The following is an 18,990-nucleotide window of genomic DNA, read 5'->3' on the forward strand; positions in this document are numbered from 1 at the left end:
TCTACTATATGCGATCTTGATGTACCGTGGTCACGTGCCCTGTCTCCGTCAGTTGCTTCATGATCCCAATATCTCTCTACAACATCGGGATAGATGAGTTCTTGAATCTTGAAACGACCCTGAGTGACACAGTCACCGATAATACATACATCATGTCTCCTTCCGAACAACAGAGCAGCAACTCCACACCGCGCTTTACGAGCCAGACTACCTCCGCAGAAGATCTTCTCAAGTCGCAGACCGTCGGTCTAGTCCATCTTTCCGACTTTCGCAAGCGTCGCGCAGAGGTTCTAGAGCAAAAGGAACGAGAAGCACACGACAAGTCGCTGGGAAGATTTACATCCGGTAACTCAAGAAGTGCTACTCCTTCAACAGGCGATGTGACTGACAGGTGAGTTAAGGCGCAAGCTTCTTCCTTTCTCTTCCCTAACTGATCGCAATTACCTAGTAACTCGACCCCGCGTAGCGAGGGCCCTCCGAAGAAGAAGAAAAAGAAGCAACTCATGAAAAGCAAACTTTCTTTTGGTGACGATGAAGAGAATGATACCGGTGACGAACCTGTGGCCACTCCCCGCGAAACGAGCGTCCCCCGATCTGCGTCGAGGACACCTGCGGCCGACAGTTCTGCGCCGTCATCACGGCGCCTCACACCCAACCCCAATGCACCACCTCCTCCGAAAGCGCTGACGAAGGCTGCACTCAAGGCAGAAGCAGAGGCGCGTGATGCCCTTCGCAGAGAATTTCTGGCTATGCAGGAGGCGGTCAAAAATACCGAGATACTCATTCCGTTCATCTTCTACGATGGCACCAATATACCGGCTGGGGCGGTCAAGGTTAGGAAAGGCGACCCAGTATGGTTGTTTCTTGACCGTTGTCGCAAAGTCGGTGCCGAGTTAGGCGTCGCAGGTGCTAGCGGAGCAACAAAGGGAAGGAAAGACAATCGCCGGGAATGGGCCAGAATTAGTGTCGATGACCTTATGCTGGTCAGAGGAGAAATAATCGTTCCGCATGTAAGTAGCACCCGCTTTTGCTCGTTGTCATGTGCTGATTGACCCTCTAGCACTACGAATTCTACTATTTTATAGCCAATCAAGTACCCAGCTTCTCGAGTGCTGGTGGGCTATTGTTCGACTACTCCAACAAGCCTCCTCCAACAGCTTCTAGTGATAATCTACTGTCACGGCCTGATAATGACCAATTGGAAGGAGCCGATAAAGATGCGACGCTGACGAAAGTGGTCGACAGACGGTGGTATGAACGAAACAAGCACATCTTTCCAGCGAGCTTGTGGCGGGAGTACGAGCCGGGGCCCGAGTTTGAAGAGAAAATGCGCTCCACGCGGCGAGATGCTGAAGGAAACACCTTTTTCTTCTGAGCTGGCGGTTCTTGACCATATTGAAGAATGAGAGCCGTTGTGTTGAGAGCTATGAAACAGTGAGAGGAAAACAAATGTATATTCTTTAGATACCCAAACAGCCAACCTGGTTTATTATATCACTAAAACACGTTCGTCTAAGTGAATATTGATATGTATTGCTGCGAGTATCTTTGTCGTCGACAATCAATCTGCAGATGGTACAAGATTCTGAACTTGTGACCTACGCGTATTCAAGCTCCTTGAACCATTTCATCCACCAACTACAAGCTTCGACACTTCGACTATTATTGAACACAACCGTCACTTCAGACATGGACTTCTACCTTCGATGCAATGCTCTAAAATGTCGCTCCCAGTTGAAGGAGCAAGCAGTCGTCACCACCTGTTCGTAAGTCGTCCGTTCTACTGCCCTTTTTTCAGTCGGTTTTGATTAGTGAAGACAATGGATATTAAACTGCTTAGGCACATATTTTGTCTTCCTTGCGCAGATACTCTCGGTCTCTCACGTCCCACCCATGGCGAACGTCGCTGTCCAGCTTGCCAAACCGTCCTCGTGAATCCGGACGACGCCGCATCGACCGTTCTCAATCCCTCTGAAGACTATAAAACCAGTGTACTGAGTGGACTAGATCCGAACACAATTATGGAATGCGCTAGTCGAGCATTAGTATTCTGGGCTTATCAGACCACGCAGGAGATGTGCGTAGTTTGAGCTTTCCCATAGACTTCTGCGTCAATTTCCTCACAGGAGACAGATTCTACCAAGAGTATCTTGGAAAGTCACTTACGGAGAAATACTCCACGCTGAATACACACATGGACAGGGTGATTCATAACGCAAATACGGAGATATCGGCTCTCCAGGCTAAATTGAACGGTTCGTCATCTCCAGCAGATCCTCGAGGGAGGACAGGAACATTTGACTCGCAGTATAGACATGCAAGCAACAGAAGAGCAGCTTCGCAAAAAGAACCAGGAGCTTGTCGATCTATACCGAGAGAAGTGCAAGAAGTTCGCTCAGATCACCAATCTGTACAACCTGCTCAAGTCCCGTGCTATGAGGTCGCAAATGAAGACCGCTGCGTCGGACACTGTCTCGCAAACTTTGAATTCACTCGGCAACTCGGGAAACGAGCCCTCAGTATCAGGTTTGAGCAGACCAATGGGAGTATCGCGGCCGCCACAAACTCCAGCGTCTCGTCAAGGCAATCCGCATCCTGTCAACCTGGAAGGGGTGGAACAGCTACACCGGCATCAGCGGAGCGGAACTGGGAGCTCAAAAGGCACGAAGCAAAAGGTTGATGCCGCCGTGATGCCACCACCCACTGTGCCAGTGAACTTGAGAAACCGTATGCTCCTCTTCATCTACTTCCAGTGATCAAGATATTCTGATAGGTTCAAAGGAAGTATCCCCAATGCAACTCCACAACAACGAACTCGCCTCCCAGGCCCTGTACGTCCGTCGACTGGCATGTCAAGCTTACCGCAGGACAGTGCCATGTTCGAGCGATTTCATGACAACAATATCCCAGGTCGGTACTTAAACAGTGGCAACACCTCGCTGAATCGAGATAGTCTGGGTTTCCAGAGGCATGGTCCTGGTACGGCAAATGGACCGGGAAACGGCTCTTCTGTCTCGAGGTCTTCGTTATTTCAGAACACCATTATATAACCTGCTTTGATAATTCGGATCGCCCATCAGCATATCAGTCTGTGTATTTCTTCCAATGACGGATTGTTCGCTCTTTCCGGCGCGGTGATCATATATGTAGCGAGACAGAGGTATAAACTTGTCAGGTGCTGATGCTGCTTTTGGCAGATAGATATTAACTAAGGGTGCAAGAAATTTGAGTATATAAATATTCCTCGCACATCAATCTTACTTTAATTTCCCACTACTAGCCACGATTCATGCTGAACTCAGGAATATCGGGCTTCGTTGTGTATGTTTCACGCCAAGAACGGGCCCTCTATTCACTCGATAGGATTATATATCTCCAGCTTTCCAGATAGAACCCTAATTTCAGGGCATGTTTGAGACAGGTATCAAAACAATCGATGCCTCATAAGAATCAACAATTTAGCTTACGATCTCAGCCCAAGCAACTGGGATGGCTCTGTTAATGTTAGCTAAATCTTTCCGTCAGTGAATCCACGCTAGGACGTTCATGGGTGTATCTTCCTTTCGCCCGACGAGCTTGGCTATGGATAGTTCCCGCTCTGCATTCACCACCATTTCGATACCCCTTGCTCAGGAACCTTGTAGATTCATCCTGGAATCCATCATGGCTTCATATACGCGGTGTAGTCGATCAAACCAATCCTTCTATTGCATGAAGACCCGAGCATCATTAGCCTACGACAATGGTCTATGCCAACCTGAGTTTTGATAGTAAACAATCTACAATTCTATATACCTTCAACTTCCACACCATGGATACACCAGAGCCAAACAAACACAGAACCTTCAATTGCAATACAGTAAACCATAAGATCCTCATCCTTGGATCTCATTCCATGACGCTAGATCTTTCACTGCAAAGGCCCGTCCCGTAGCCACTCCGACGAGGCCGACCCAGACGTCACTGACTCCTCCACCTCGGGCGTGCGGAAGCGGGAAGCTGAGCTCGTCCAGATGGAAAAGGATTTCCCAATTCCACACGACCCTGGCCACAGCGCCCCCAATCTAGATGCAAGGCAGGGGTGCTCTGTGGAGAATGACTCTAATTTAATTTCCAGATCTGATGCGTCTGTTTAAGCTTATCTTGTTCCCCTGTCTTGTGTTTGAACTTGTAAGGTGTAATTGTTGGTACTGTTACTGTTTGTATGTATGGTGATGGTATCACGTGATGATTTGCTATTACTTCACTTTGGCCCATTGTGTTCTTACTTCTGCAGGTCATGAGTGCCAATTTTACTTACCGCTATTTATTTTCTTGGATCAAGACAATCTCATTTACAGCAAATATATCATTGAAGATCGTTATCATTGGATTAATTTGACTATCACTGCGCAGACCCATGCCTCGCAATCAACCAAGACTATAGTCTAAGAGAAACAGCTGACTCCAGCACAAATGGATATCCCCTTCTCTTCTTCAACCTTGTTAGTGCAGTGTCATGTGTCATACTGCTTGTATGTCCAGTCCTCGCTAGATAAGTAAGGAAAAAAGTTCCGTATCATGCCATGCGTTCAGAACAGAAAAAGGAAAACAAAATGTAAGTAGAAAGGAAACCGGAGAAATTAAATGATTAAAGCAAAGCAAATTTCTTTCCCATTTTTTAAGCAGATCCGAACTCCTTGATGTCGGTCTTCTTGCCTAGCAGAGCAAGAGGGACGATACCACTGACGTGCATATCAGGACCGTACACGTGCATCTTAAGACCCAGCTCCTCACCGACGGCCTTGATGTTCTTGAGACCCTCCTGGTAGTTGGGACCAGCACGACGAACCCAGATTTGGACATTGTGCTCGTTGAGAACAGGGGCGACCTCGCGGATCGCACGGATGACACCCTTGAACGTCGAGGCGACGTTGGTGAAGTTGGCAATACCACCACCGATGAAGAGAACCTTGCCGTCAGGGTGCATAGGTGCGCGCAGCATCAAGTCCAGAACGGTCTTGGCGTAGTTGTAGGTCTGAGTCTCGGTGGGAGCACCGGAATACTCACCGTAGTTGGCGAGCTCGCTGACGAAACCAGCGGAGGCAATGGCATCGGCGTACACGACGGATGCACCACCACCAGCGACCAGAGTCCAGATACGGCCATTGGCGTTGAGCACAGTCAGCTTGAGAGAAGCACCGGTCTTGGCATCCATGTCGGAGATGAACTTCTCCTCCTTGCTCAGCTCACGACCGAAGGGAGCGGGGAACTCCATTGGCGGGCCAGCATCAATGTTGACCTTGCCGTCCGCCTGGGGAACGGTGGCCAGGCCGAGGTTGACAGGGCTGCGGGCAATAGCCCACTTCGTACCGCACTCAAACTCAGCAGTCTGGTCAAGCTTAGCGGCAAGATCAAGGAAGTGCACCTCCGCGGAGGTACCCTCAGCGTTGGGAATGACAACCAGAGGATTGATCTCAAGGTAGGTGAACTGGCAGTCAACATAAACGGCGTAGAGACGGGAGATGAAGTCAACCAGGACATTGTGAACGCCCTTGGGCACCTTGCTCAAAAGAGCAGCAGCAATCTCATCGTTGGAGGGGTAGTTGTTCAGGTTTACGGGGATAAGAAGCTTCTCGGCCTTGGCATCGACATCACCAACGTCCACACCACCCTCGTGTGTGAAGAGGATCCAGTCACCCTAGAAACATTCATTAGTCTTCCGGATCGTCGCAAATTTGATAGTCGGCAGAATCTCTTACCTCTCGCACGGAGTTGATGTTGATGTAGTACTCAGTCTCCTGAGGGTGGGGAACGAAAGGCTCAACCAGGAACTGGCGAAGAACACCGGTGACAGTCTCAACCTTGATCTCCTTGCCAGCACGAGCCTCAATCCACTCTCTGGCCTCGGGCCAGGTCTTGTTCAGAGCGAGCAAACCGCTCTTACCCCGTCTCTTGATCAATTGATCTGGCTTAGCGACGAACTTGGCGCCGGGAGTCAGCAGCCAAGGGTAGACAACCTCCGTCTGGTCCAAGACATCCTTCACAGCGGCGTCTTCGGGGAAGTAGATGGAGGCAAGTCTGGGAGGAGGGTTGTGGGTGGAGGAAGGAGGGAGAGGAGTCGGCTTGATGACAGGAGCCCGGGTGAGGTGGTAGTTGAGGATGGCCTTGCCATCAGCTTCGAGAATCGACTTGGCGGACATGACGATAGAAATGGAGGATCAGAGAGGAGGACAAATAGAGGAAGGTCCTGACGATTGAGGAGAGGTTGTATGTAGAGAAGAGGAAGAGAGCCCGGATCAAGAGAACGATATAACAGAGAAGACGAAGAGGAGGGATAGGTCGGCAAGCAATCCACCCTGCACGAAGTGATTTGTTGGACTTGAAGTGGGAGAGAAGGAGGGAGAAGATGAAGGTGGATGGATGGATTGAAGAAGAGAGGAGAAAGAGGAGGGGATTCAGTGACCGCGGACGATTGACCTGAGTCCTCCGAAATAAAATAATTGAACAGTCAAGTAAACGCCCGGAAGGACTTTTGGGAGGGGGAAAACAGAAGTAATTTTTTTGGGGGGGAGCTGGCTCAAAATTACAGAGAGTCAGGTACGGTATTGAGGCCGAACTCGGAAATGACCAGATTTGGAGAGGGACCAGACTCAGAGATACAGAGTACGATACAGCATAGGCTGCGTAGTTGGCTTAAAGGCCCCGAGTTGTTGAGATTTAGTGGGGAAGAAGCATGGTGGGTCCTGCTAATCTCTTGCACTAAAAAGGACACTAACAGCCAAAAAGAAGTTCCAGGTGTCATCCGCGGACCGATCAAATTTAGCTCCCACCCTCTCCAGGGGGTTTAGAGCTTCCGTTGGGGATACTCGGTAAAGGGTATTTAGTGGCAGGACACACCCTACGCTGTAGCCTCAATACTGAATTCCAGCAAAAGGAGGGATCAGACACCGGACGGCAACTCTCGGGTCATTTGTCGCTGCGTGTCGTTTTTTTGTTGGATTATGCACAGCTACCGAATATTTCAAATTTCGAGTTTGTTGATAGAGCGTCGGCGAATTGCTGTGCGAGACCCGGAGTCACTTCCCGAGACTGTCTTGATGTCCAATCATGCCATCAAGTGCCTATCGGATCGTTGATAGGATCCATTCACACATGGAGTACATACCTTAGTATATGGTACACCTATCATTTATCTATTTACCATATAGACTTTAACAGCAAGGCACATGCAGACAACCCCCTCTGAAAGCTATAATCCAGATACTGAATATCACTGTACGTATTACCTAGATCGACAGTCCATGATGACAACACTGATCTTTCGGTGAGCAGATCATTAGCGTCCGGCGGTGGGAGTCTTAGGTTGGAGGGGCTCTCCTGTTTGCTGGGTCCGAATTAGTCCAAGAGGATCCACCTCTTAGCCCCAACCAAGCTAAGGGACGGACTATGGAGAACTTTGGCCGCTTTGCAACGTTCTTTTGCATGTTCGACATCCAGGTACAGAATCTACCGAGTACTCCGCAGTCCGGCTCCATCTTGTTAGGCATACACGATTCTGCTTGACTCCTGAGATGAGGGTATTGCACGCATGACCACGACTGAAAAGGAGGAGTTTCTAACAGGTTCATTCATCGGAGGAATTCGTAAAGAAATTCGGTGTTGAGATAGACAGGTACTCCGTAGTAACTATCAACCAGACTCCATATACGTATGCTGTCAAGCAACTCCGGACTTTACGATGCACGGTATCTTCTATGTATTCATCACCTTGCGTCTTGTTGAGGGTGTCTAGAATTACTCGCCCCTCTAGAATCTGCAGATACAATTCTTGAAAATAGATCGATTAATTTTGGGCTCAATTGCTAGGTAGCAAGCAACGCAATTACGTTCCCAAGTTCCCAACTGATCCAGCCTTCGACCCCCATCAAGGAACCACCGAGAGCAGCTTTGTCGCGGTATTGTACCGATACGGTATCGTCCGGAAAAGTAAGCTCCCCCTCAGCTCCCCGATATCGTTGAACCCCCTCGTCAGATAATTCAGTTATTTTATTTTAATCAGTTATTATTTTTATTATTTTTTCTTTTTTACAACAGTCCGGTCCTTTTTTCTTGATCCCGTCTTTTTTCCATCTTCAGAATAAACCACCCCCCATAATCCCCTTGGATCCCAATCCTCCCATCTTCTGGCTCTGCTTCATCATTCTCCTCATCCCCCTCTTCCTCACCTGTGCATCTTCTCATCCTTCGTGGCCCTTGTTCCCTCCGAGTTGCATTTGACCGACGAAGCGATTCCTTCCTTCTATCTCCTCATCTTGTATCTACCTACTTAGTAATACCTTCCGTCCTTTTTAAAGCCGATCTCAAAAAGCTCTGTTAACGGGTATGTCGCCATTCCAGGCTTCCTTGAACGAGCTCGAAAGCGTCATCTCCGTGCTTTTCTGAGCTCCCTGCATTGCACCCCGCTACCTTATCCTGACCAGTGCTGATCAATTCTTTGAGAAACAGAGTACTCAGCCATCATGCCCTCATCTGCTCCTCTTGCCGGCACCGCCAATGGCAGTCTCAACGCCAATGACAACATCACTCGCTTCGAACCCCCCAGCCGAGTGCTCTCTCCTCTCACTCACACTCTCTTCCACAACAAGACGAGATGCTTCGTATAGTAAGTGTTTCCTGGCTGCAGACAGGGTCAATGGCCGGGCTGATGGTTATCACAGCGGTATGCAGCCCAGAGCCGTGCAAGGCATGCTCGACTTCGACTTCATTTGCAAGCGTAGCACACCTTCGGTTGCTGGTATCATCTACACTTTTGGTGGCCAGTTCGTTAGCAAGATGTATGAAGATCCCCTTCATCTGCTACAATATTTCTATCAACAGCTGCTGACTATGGAATCGTAGGTACTGGGGTACCAGCGAGACTCTCCTTCCTGTCTACCAGGATGCGGCCAAGGCCATGGCCAAGCACCCTGACGTTGACACCGTTGTGAACTTCGCCTCCTCCCGTTCCGTCTACAGCTCCACCATGGAGTTGATGAACTACCCCCAAATCAAGTCCATCGCCATCATCGCCGAGGGTGTCCCCGAGAGAGTACGTCTTGCTTACATCTACCCGCATAGCGTAAAGAAGTTAACAATGGGTACAGCGTGCTCGTGAGATCATGGTTACTGCTAAGGAGAAGGGTATCACCATTATTGGTCCTGCTACCGTTGGTGGTATCAAGCCTGGTGCTTTCAAGATCGGTAACACCGGTGGTATGATGGACAACATTGTTGCTTCCAAGCTCTACCGCAAGGGTTCCGTCGGCTACGTTTCCAAGTCCGGTGGTATGTCCAACGAATTGAACAACATCATCTCTCAGACCACCGATGGTGTCCACGAGGGTATCGCCATTGGTGGTGACCGCTACCCCGGTACCACTTTTATCGACCACCTCCTGCGTTACCAGGCCGATCCTGATTGCAAGATCCTCCTCTTGCTCGGTGAGGTCGGTGGTGTTGAGGAGTACCGTGTCATTGAAGCTGTGAAGAACGGCACCATTACTAAGCCTCTCGTCGCCTGGGCCATCGGTACCTGCGCCAGCATGTTCAAGACTGAGGTTCAGTTCGGTCACGCTGGTGCCTCGGCTAACTCCCAGCTTGAGACCGCTGTGTACAAGAACAAGGCCATGAGGGAGGCCGGTATCCACGTTCCCGACACATTTGAGGAGCTTCCTCAGCTCCTCAAACAGGTGTACGAGGATCAGGTCAAGAAGGGCATCATCAAGCCTCAGCCCGAACCTCAAGTCCCCAAGATCCCCATTGACTACTCCTGGGCCCAGGAGTTGGGTCTTATCCGTAAGCCCGCTGCCTTCATTTCCACTATCACCGACGACCGTGGCCAGGAGCTCCTGTACGCCGGTATGCCCATCTCCGACGTTTTCAGAGAGGACATTGGTATTGGTGGTGTCATGTCCCTTCTGTGGTTCCGTCGCCGTTTGCCTCGCTATGCCAGCAAGTTCTTGGAGATGGTTCTCATGCTCACTGCTGACCACGGTCCGGCCGTGTCTGGTGCTATGAACACCATTATCACTACCCGTGCCGGCAAGGATCTGATCAGCGCCCTGGTCTCTGGTCTCCTGACCATCGGATCTCGCTTCGGTGGTGCTCTTGACGGTGCTGCTGAGGAGTTTGCCAAGGCCTTCGACAAGGGCATGAGCCCCCGTGACTTTGTTGACACAATGAGAAAGGAAAACAAGCTGAGTAAGTGACCTTTATGAATAACGAACATCTGTCGAGCAAATGCTAACATTTGCATAGTCCCTGGTATTGGCCACAGAGTCAAGTCCCGGAACAACCCTGATCTGCGTGTCGAGTTGGTCAAGGAGTTCGCCAAGAAGCACTTCCCTAGCACCAAGCTCCTCGACTACGCCATCGCTGTCGAGACCGTCACCACCTCCAAGAAGGACAACCTCATTCTGAACGTCGATGGTTGCGTTGCTGTCTGCTTCGTTGACCTGATGCGCAACTGTGGTGCTTTCTCGCCCGAGGAAGTTGAGGACTACATGAAGATGGGAGTTCTCAACGGTCTCTTTGTCCTTGGCCGCAGCATTGGTCTCATTGCTCACTACCTCGACCAGAAGAGACTGCGCACCGGTCTGTACAGACACCCTTGGGATGACATCACCTACCTGCTCCCCACCCTGCAGAAGGGTGGTGCCGAGGGTCGTGTCGAGGTTAACATTTAAGCGTTCTATTATACCTTTTAATATTTCCTCCTTTTCCTTTTTCTCTTGTCATTACCGAACAGACCCGTGGCAGCCCACTGGATGATTCTGCGGAATTTGCGGTTTGACTCATAAAATCCGTCATGCTGACGTTGGAGTTATGATGGCCTGTATTTTGCATTTGGTTCTGATTCTTCCCGAGTTTCACTATTTTTCGACATTACAATGTGTATTGCGCATATGTGGCATGACTAGCTGATAGGCTAATGAATTCAACGCAATAATTGAGACAGAACCTACGACTAGGTATACGAGCTTTTAATGAACTTGACTGCCCTATTTCCGGCCAGCTTTGCTTTTCACGTACTGCAGTATGGGAAGATTATCTTAGGCCCTTGGGGGATAATAACGACTGCATCTTTATAATGCCTTCAAACCGAGGGGCTCGTGAAGCCGCAGCCCAAAGGTTTACAGATAAGTTCTTGCTTGGCATTTGCATAGAGATGGTTTCATACTATCTTGCGTGAAGCAGGGGAACACAATGACAAAATTAAACCGCATAATTGTGGAATATCTCTTCAAAGATCCATATGCTGGAACTGTAAATAGCAGACAATGTTGATACTGAAGTAATTCGGAATCTAAACTTCCCCACCGGTAATTGGTCCGAGCTCCTGCTATCAAAAGTTTATCGATATCGCGACTCAACTTACAAGAATTGAGATACCGAATTCAATCTCAAGATTCCTCAACATTCGAGCTCAGCATAAGGGGCCCCTTCCAATTACCGCAACGAAAGAAAATACGCATACTCGAAGAAGTAGAGATCCAAAAACATCAATAAAGACAAACCGACATGGTCCGCGTCAAACATCGCTACCTCCTCCTCGACATCCTCTACCCAGAACGCTCCTCCTGGCCCACCTCCTCAACGAGCAAAACGAAATTGCCACCGCAGGCTGACGCCCAGCTCCGGATCCACTCGCCTACCTCCGATGCGCTGACGCCCGCCTTACTCGCGAAGATGGTGAGGGAGGAAGTCGCGGAGATTTTCGGGGACTGGGGCGTCGGTCGGCTGGGTGGTGTTGGGGCTGGCGGTGTTAGTGGTGCGTCTCAACCCCCTTATCTCCCTTGGTTTCTGGTTCTGACATGAGTGGATAGTCAAGTATTTGTCGCCGGCCACGTCGACGGCTATCATCCGGTGTCCGCGCGCATCGTTCCGTCTCGTCTGGACGGCTCTTACGTATATGTCGCAAGTACCAGATTTTAATAACGGTGGAATGAAGAGGGGTGCTCCTGCGGTTGGGGTGAAGATGCGCTCGTGTGTTTTTCGTGTTGTGAAGGTGTCTGGGACGATGAAGAAGGTGGAGGAGGAGGCCATTCGGCGGGCGCGCAGGGAGATCTCGCGGTTGAAGGGGGCGGATGAGATGGGGGTTCTGGAAGGGTTGGTCGGGGGTTGGAGGGCCGGGAGGCTGCGGCTGGTAGTGGGTTGGCTGCTGCCTCTGTGCGAGATGTGATGGATGAGGACGATGTGGATATAGAGAGTGATGATGATGTGGATTGACCAGGTTCCATCGAATGGGCGATGTGTGTTCTCTCGTTGCATCATCAGGAGTTTGTGTTTGTTAGATTGTTTGTTCATTAGAGATACCCTATAATACATGTACAGATAGACCATGAAGGACTCAAATCATGACTTTCGTATCACTTTTACGCCGCTGTCGGGGATTGAGCTTCTGAACTTGGCCAGATCGGCATCAAAATCATCATTCCCTCTCGGCGGCGGCTGTGCAGCCTGTTCCCTGGCTTTCGCCTCGGCCTCGAGCTCACTGCGCTCTTGCGCGTCGTATTCGTCCCTCGCGTCGAGCCACCGTTCCTGGACGTCTCGGATATCCATGGTCCCTAGTCCTTCCCGGACAGCCACCTGCCAGATGGTATCGTTTGCGCCCTCGGCTGGCCCAAATGCATACCCACTTGCCCTATCAATAATTCGCAGCAGATTCATCATACTCTTCTTGTCCTCAACGGCCAGTGTCTCGAATGCCACGAGCCCGAATTCTTCTACCAGGTCGATGATGGCAGTGTTGAGGGCGCCAAATTTCGCATGCGATAATCGTGATGACTCGGCCTCCAGGTGTGGAAGGAGATATGAGAGGTCTTGGACTTCCGTGTAGAAATCGAGGTTGAAGGGTAGCGGGGCGTAGTTCGAAAGGTTATCGACTTTAGTGAGGACGTTGATGTGTGGGAGATCCATCTGGAGCATGGCGCGGAGGGAGAGAAGGAGAGCGGATATATACATCGATGGTAATGTGAGGTTGTATGAGTCAATGAGGTGTATTACGATTAGCTGTAGTATTCGATGTCAGCAGGAAAGCCTGTGCTAAGATAAAAGATGAACTGACTCTATAGCCCAGTTTTTGTATTTTGAAGAAAATATTCCGCAACGACGAATGGTGCGTGAAGATTTCAACCTGGCCCGGGCAATCGAACAGAACATAATCCTCTATTCAAAAAAGTATCAACTATCTTGCTCTAGGTCGTATAGCAGTAAATTCAAGGATAGGTCACGGCCTACCTCCGAGGTCCTTCAGTCCCTCTTCCAGCCATTCAAAGTTCTCCTCCAGTTCCTCCAGCGCATATAAGACACCACCATTAGGACCTAGTTGATCCTCGCTCATGATCTCCTCCAGCGTGACGAGGTCGCGGACGTCCAGCGCACACGGATACGATGTCTTGTCATTCGCGGGGTCCAGGTTCACGATGGAGCACTTCCGGCCAATAGCTCCCAAGAACTGATGCATGCCGTTGCAGTATGTTGACTTCCCCGCGCCCGGGGGCCCTATTACCAGCTGCGCAAAAGGCATTTTGAACTGTGAGCGGGAGAAATATGTGGCAGGAAGCGATATAGTATTCTCCAATTCTCGATGGCTTAAGATGCAGCGATGGCGGGGGAGGGAAATATGTCAAGGCGGTATAAACGGGCAGAAAACGACCAAAGGCGCAAAGCTTCGATGACGCCGGGCGATCGACGATAGTGATATAGCTTAGGACTGAACCGGTCACTTTCTCAGAAGAATCTAAGCACAATATGGCATCGAGTAAGCTCATTAAAAAACCGCTGTACATGCTAGTACTGACCTCAATCTAGATCAATTCACCGTCGCAAATCCGCCTACAGACGCCATCTCCGCTTTGAAGTTCTCGCCGGATCCAAATTCAACGCGAATTGTCGTTTCATCATGGGACAGAAACGTCTATCTTTATGACCTGCGGGACGAGAATGGGAATGTCGGTGAAGGAAAGTTGTTACAAAAGTTTGAACATCGTGCGCCGGTGCTAGACGCGTGTTTTGGCGAGAATGAGGATGTGATCTACACAGCGGGTTTGGATTGGGACGTCCGAAAGTACGTTTTCCTCGCCGCTTGGTGCTTTCCTTTGACTGGATGGCTTGAGTACCTTTATCTAATATATGGCAGGATCGATGTCACATCATCTACACAGATTGTGCTTAGCAGCCACGACGCTGGGGTCCGGTGTGTCGCCTACAGCAAGGAGCATAACATTGTCATATCTGCATCGTGGGACTCGACGTTACATGTGCACCGCGTGAATACTGAAGCCGACTCGATCCCCGCAATCATTCCTCTCCCTTCAAAACCTTTCTCCATGTCTCTCACCGCCACGAAACTCGTTGTTGCTATGGCCTCGCGCTCCCTCCACATTTACGACTTGAAAGCATTGGCGCTCCTCACCGACCAATCGGACGCCGCATCTCCGAATAAGGTTGAGATCGAGCCGTGGCAGCGACGAGAGAGCAGTCTCAAATCCATGACCCGCTGTGTCGCGTGCATGCCCGATGACGCCGGCTACGCATCCTCGAGCATCGAGGGACGAGTCGCAGTCGAATGGTTCGATCCGTCGGCTGAGTCGCAAGCCCGGAAATATGCTTTCAAGTGTCATCGACAGACCGCTGATGATGTTGACGTCGTATATCCGGTCAACACACTTGCGTTCCATCCCATTCATGGAACGTTCGCGTCTGGTGGTGGTGATGGTGTCGTTGCACTTTGGGACGGAATTGCGAAGAGGAGAATCAGGCAGTATCAGAAATACCCGTCGAGCATTGCTGCTGTCGATTTCAGCGGCAATGGAAAGTACTTGGCGATTGCTGTTAGCCCTGGGTTCGAAGACGGAAAAGACGATGTCGCAGAGGGAACTGTCCGAATCTATGTGCGCGAATTGGGCGAGACTGAGGCGAAAGGAAAGGGTGCGAAATAAACATTATACTGATAATTAGAGTCCCTTTTGCTTTATGACTAGCGTGTGGAATTAAACTTGGGTAATAATTACAGTAAAACAAAGCGGTCCATTCTGGATCTTCAGCCGCGGTGGAATTCGACGGCAAGAAGTCATGCAGGGAGATTTATGGTATCATATATATCAAAGTCGCCTTTTTTTGCTGTAATCCATGGTGCGGAGTATATGAAGGAACATCATGCGGGAAGAAGGCTACGAAATGGCCTTCCTGACCGATACTGTGCCGTCCGGCATGCCAAAGTAAGCGGCGATGGGCTTCTGGCCTCCAATGCCTCCAAGGGCCTGAGCCTGAGGTCCAGTCACGCCGGAGAAAATGCCAACCTCCAGCACGCCCGCAATCATCTTAATCGCCTGCGCCAGGGCATCGACCTCCCAGATTCCTCCCTTTCCATTCCCATCTTTGCCAGCGGCAACGTCAGCCTTGGTGAGCAATGGTGGGAAAGGAGCGTCAATGATGTAGAAGTCCTGATCCGTCTTCAGGGGTCCCTTGGAGGTGCCGCTGAGCCGAATGGCGGGCTGAATGCTGCCCAGCTCTCGCAGTTTGGTTAGGACACGAGGGGCCGCGATAGGTGCCACCTCAATGGGAACGTATTTCCAATTCGTGAGGAGACGAGTCTGGAGTTTGCGCGAGTCTGGACGTTGAGTGTTAGCGATGTTTTGTCTTTCATTCCGGTTTCCGCCGCATGACGGCGTGAGTCATCGCTAACCTGCCACGCAGATGAACTCTTTGGCCTGCAGAGCCACAATTTTCTCCTGGAAAAGACAGGCGCCGCCGCCCTTTATTAAGTTGAGCTCATCGTCGACCTCGTCCGCGCCGTCAAAGGCGACATCAAGTACGGTTCCTTCGGGTAGCGAATCAAACTCAACTGCTGTCAAGCCGGCGGAAAGGATGAGCTGTTTTGATTGGAAGCCGGTGGGGACATATCTTGTCATAGAGGTATCAATGCCAGATTCCTTGATAGCCTCGACAACATATACAATAGTAGACCCGCTGCCGATACCGACAAATTTGGCATCTTTGGGGTAGTGGTTGGCGACAGCGGCCTTGCCAGCGGCGCGCTTTGCGGCCTCGATTACACTAGCCATTGTGGACTGAAAACGAGTCGGAGGGTGATGAATGGGGGAAAGGGTAGGATAGATGAGATGGGGTCGGGCGCACGAGATAAATGAGGAGAAAAGGAACAAGGGCCGTGTCCTACAGAGCATAGATAGACAAATTAGATTGAGAGCTGACAGGCATGCATCCCTTGTGGAAGGTTTTCTAGGGCCCGCAGCTGGAGCCAAAAATGGCCCCGATACAATCGCCAGAGAACAACCCCCGGTGTGGGGGAGTCCAGTATGAGAACCAAAGAACTTTTCCGTGGAGCCACACGGCCACAACGAATGAACTTACAGAGGAAAAGAGTGCACTCGAGGCAGAATCACCGACATGACATGACAAATGAAATGGTTCAATGGGAGATAAGATATTCCAATTGAGCCAACCACAGAATAAGTTGATAATGCGCCTGTTAGTGTCAGGTACATCAATTTTTTGACGGCGGGGTTATGGCGTCATACCATATATTCCGTAGTGCCTTAGGTTTCTCAGGCCACCACATCACACGGGCCGTCTGGCTCCAGGTCATGTGATCATATCACAGCTATGCCTGACAATCATCAACACAAGCAGATGCATTGCTATAATCTTCGGTGAATAGGGCCTGTCGATTTTGCCCTTATATTGGCTGTCACCTTTTTCTCTCGATTGGAGTATACCTTAATACTTAGACCGACCTAAGCAACTATATCAACTACGCATTATGACTGACACTTTCCCTGGTGCCCTGGTAGGGCCATCTTCGAAAGAGAGGAAGTATGACCGCCAGCTACGTTTGTGGGCTGCGAGCGGGCAGCAAGCTCTGGAAGAGTCTCGTGTCTTATTAGTCAACTCCGATGGTCCCTGGGGGAATCAAGGCACTGGGGTATCAGGCGTGGCTGGCGTCGAAACCCTCAAGAACCTTGTGCTCCCCGGTATTGGTGGCTTCACAATTGTAGATCCTGCTGTTGTTACAGAGCCTGATCTGGGAGTGAACTTCTTTCTCGAGGAAGAGAGTCTGGGAAAATCCAGGGCTGAGGAAACCTGCCGCCTGTTGAGAGAGTTGAACCCAGATGTCGAAGGAAGTTTTCGTTCAAAGGTATATGACTGCCACTTCTACCTTGGCTTTGTGAATTGACAACGCTAACATAAATGACTTAGTCCATTGCAGAAGTCTTGCAACAGGAGCCAGACTTTCTTGCGCAGCATAGGCTGGTGTTGATATCCGGACCTGTGAAACGATCTACTTTAGATACTCTTTGCAGCGCTGCCAAGGCACTGAATATCCCAGTGCTATATCTGCACTCTGTCGGGTTCTACTCTGTCTTTTCCCTTCAGCTTCCAGCGGAATTCCCCGTAGTAGAGACACATCCGGATCCTGAAGCGACAGAAGACCTTCGTCTTCTTAACCCATGGCCAGAATTGGCAGCGGCTGGCGCCAGCATTAGCAACCTGGACAGTATGGACGACCACCAACATGGCCACGTACCGTATGTACTGTTACTGCTTCACTACCTCGAAAAGTGGAAACAAGCCCATGACGGCAACGTGCCTTCAAATTACAAGGAGAAATCAGAGTTCAGGGAGTTTGTTCGGGCTAGTGCCAGGACGAATAATGCCGAAGGAGGTGAAGAGAACTATGACGAGGCCGTTGCTGCGGTACTGAAATCATTGAATCCATTCAGTTTGCGCAGCTCAATCCGTGAGATTTTCGAGATGGATCAGTGCAGGAACCTCAAACAGAACTCTGCTGAATTCTGGCTCATTGCGGCAGCTGTTCACGAATTTTACCAAAAGCACAAGGTGCTCCCTCTGCCGGGCTCGCTACCTGACATGAAAGCTCAATCGGCGGACTATGTCTCTCTTCAAAACATCTACAAATCGAAAGCAAGAAAGGATGTGGAAGAAATAACAGCAACAGTCCGAAGGCTCGAAGCTCAGTTGGGACCACGGCCGGCCGTCATTCCCGAGAAAGATATCGAGGTCTTCTGCAAGAACGCTGCTCATATCAAAGTTATTCATGGCCGTGATATCCCTCGGATCAACGGGGACGTGCAGACTCTGAAAGCGATCACGAATAACCTCAGCTCTTCCGAAACACTTATTCCGATCTTCATCGCCTGTCAAATTCTGGATGACATCGTGACCGACATTCAGGAATACAATATCGCTGATGTATCTCTGGATGACAAGTCTCTGTGGAATACCCATATTCAACGAGTCATCAGCAATCTTACCTCCGGAAATCCTGCTGCTATTGACGAAGGAACACGGGAGAAGATCTTGGAAGCTACGCAAGAGTTGAGACGAACGGAAGGTGGAGAGCTACATAACATATCCGCTGTCACGGGTGGGCTAGTGGCGCAGGAAGCACTGAAGGTGATCACAAGGCAGTATGTGCCACTGGACAACACATGCATTTTCGATGGCGTACGGAGTCGCAGCGAGATGTACAAGTTGTGATGGAGCTCCGCAGTCTTTTCTCTTATGGCCCTCTGTCATGACGGACAACAATATGATACGAATGAATGAGTATCCTCAACATATTCAACCTTCTTCTACCCTTATCTAATATTGTTCGCCAGACTGATGAGTACTTCGTCCGGACGCCTTTCTTTGGAGTAGTGGTATTATAGTGCCGTAAATATCACCGTAGGCGCCAATTCAAGCAGAATGACTAGCACAGCTCTGAGCCTGATTGTTTGGAAATAACTATCAGCGCCCATCTTCGATCAGAACATAAAGCAGTCTAATCATCCAAATCGTATTGACAGTTAATTGCTCTCAAAATGTCCCAAGGCACAACAACTGGCCGAGGCACGTGCGCAGACAGTTGGTACTACTACATCCGGTTAGTGTCCCGGCCGGGATTTCGGGGGGAAATCGCAACGATAAGCCCAAATAACCCCG

General features: G+C 50.1%; 9 protein-coding genes across 9 annotated transcripts; 6 read left to right on the plus strand and 3 right to left on the minus strand.

Annotated features, from left to right (window-relative positions):
- Positions 1-152: 152 nt before the first annotated feature.
- On the plus strand, positions 153-1,375 carry P174DRAFT_367364 (FAM50/XAP5 family protein; the record flags this gene model as incomplete). The annotated part of the gene is made up of 3 exons (XM_024822168.1): positions 153-391; positions 449-1,010; positions 1,061-1,375. The coding sequence occupies 3 exons, from the start codon at positions 153-155 to the stop codon at positions 1,373-1,375; spliced, it is 1,116 nt and encodes a 371-aa protein (XP_024683869.1).
- A 314-nt stretch (positions 1,376-1,689) lies between these two features.
- P174DRAFT_458832 (uncharacterized protein) lies at positions 1,690-3,050 on the plus strand (the record flags this gene model as incomplete). Its single annotated transcript, XM_024829714.1, has 5 exons — positions 1,690-1,766; positions 1,841-2,077; positions 2,134-2,255; positions 2,314-2,727; positions 2,782-3,050. The coding sequence occupies 5 exons, from the start codon at positions 1,690-1,692 to the stop codon at positions 3,048-3,050; spliced, it is 1,119 nt and encodes a 372-aa protein (XP_024683870.1).
- A 1,299-nt stretch (positions 3,051-4,349) lies between these two features.
- Positions 4,350-6,639, minus strand: aclA (putative ATP citrate lyase subunit (Acl)). Its single transcript, XM_024828873.1, has 2 exons — positions 5,742-6,639; positions 4,350-5,680 (listed from the first exon to the last, which is right to left on the minus strand). The coding sequence occupies exons 1-2, from the start codon at positions 6,180-6,182 to the stop codon at positions 4,661-4,663; spliced, it is 1,461 nt and encodes a 486-aa protein (XP_024683871.1). The 5' UTR covers positions 6,183-6,639; the 3' UTR covers positions 4,350-4,660.
- A 1,457-nt stretch (positions 6,640-8,096) lies between these two features.
- P174DRAFT_439898 (putative ATP citrate lyase, subunit 1) lies at positions 8,097-10,980 on the plus strand. The gene is made up of 6 exons (XM_024826923.1): positions 8,097-8,362; positions 8,488-8,644; positions 8,700-8,816; positions 8,881-9,070; positions 9,126-10,221; positions 10,279-10,980. Exons 2-6 carry the CDS (start codon positions 8,502-8,504, stop codon positions 10,704-10,706), a joined length of 1,974 nt encoding a protein of 657 aa, XP_024683872.1. The 5' UTR covers positions 8,097-8,362; positions 8,488-8,501; the 3' UTR covers positions 10,707-10,980.
- Positions 10,981-11,413: 433 nt separating this feature from the next.
- Positions 11,414-12,364, plus strand: P174DRAFT_511071 (Rpp14/Pop5 family protein). The gene is made up of 3 exons (XM_024831751.1): positions 11,414-11,791; positions 11,847-12,133; positions 12,157-12,364. The coding sequence occupies exons 1-3, from the start codon at positions 11,542-11,544 to the stop codon at positions 12,247-12,249; spliced, it is 630 nt and encodes a 209-aa protein (XP_024683873.1). The 5' UTR covers positions 11,414-11,541; the 3' UTR covers positions 12,250-12,364.
- P174DRAFT_403908 (GTPase GPN2) lies at positions 12,157-13,594 on the minus strand. Its single transcript, XM_024824004.1, has 3 exons — positions 13,261-13,594; positions 13,088-13,188; positions 12,157-13,032 (listed from the first exon to the last, which is right to left on the minus strand). The coding sequence occupies exons 1-3, from the start codon at positions 13,547-13,549 to the stop codon at positions 12,376-12,378; spliced, it is 1,047 nt and encodes a 348-aa protein (XP_024683874.1). The 5' UTR covers positions 13,550-13,594; the 3' UTR covers positions 12,157-12,375.
- A 96-nt stretch (positions 13,595-13,690) lies between these two features.
- On the plus strand, positions 13,691-15,100 carry P174DRAFT_386613 (WD40 repeat domain-containing protein). The gene is made up of 3 exons (XM_024823315.1): positions 13,691-13,783; positions 13,834-14,089; positions 14,162-15,100. Exons 1-3 carry the CDS (start codon positions 13,774-13,776, stop codon positions 14,961-14,963), a joined length of 1,068 nt encoding a protein of 355 aa, XP_024683875.1. The 5' UTR covers positions 13,691-13,773; the 3' UTR covers positions 14,964-15,100.
- A 94-nt stretch (positions 15,101-15,194) lies between these two features.
- Positions 15,195-16,088, minus strand: P174DRAFT_419232 (ribose-5-phosphate isomerase RKI1; the record flags this gene model as incomplete). The annotated part of the gene is made up of 2 exons (XM_024824768.1): positions 15,195-15,634; positions 15,710-16,088. The coding sequence occupies 2 exons, from the start codon at positions 16,086-16,088 to the stop codon at positions 15,195-15,197; spliced, it is 819 nt and encodes a 272-aa protein (XP_024683876.1).
- Positions 16,089-16,702: 614 nt separating this feature from the next.
- P174DRAFT_502667 (NEDD8-activating enzyme E1 regulatory subunit) lies at positions 16,703-18,688 on the plus strand. The gene is made up of 2 exons (XM_024831107.1): positions 16,703-17,179; positions 17,242-18,688. The coding sequence occupies exons 1-2, from the start codon at positions 16,805-16,807 to the stop codon at positions 18,541-18,543; spliced, it is 1,677 nt and encodes a 558-aa protein (XP_024683877.1). The 5' UTR covers positions 16,703-16,804; the 3' UTR covers positions 18,544-18,688.
- The last annotated feature ends 302 nt before the right edge of the window (positions 18,689-18,990 follow it).

The sequence above is a fragment of the Aspergillus novofumigatus genome (genome assembly GCF_002847465.1).
Source record: "Aspergillus novofumigatus IBT 16806 chromosome Unknown P174scaffold_3, whole genome shotgun sequence".
Lineage (NCBI taxonomy): Eukaryota > Fungi > Ascomycota > Eurotiomycetes > Eurotiales > Aspergillaceae > Aspergillus > Aspergillus novofumigatus.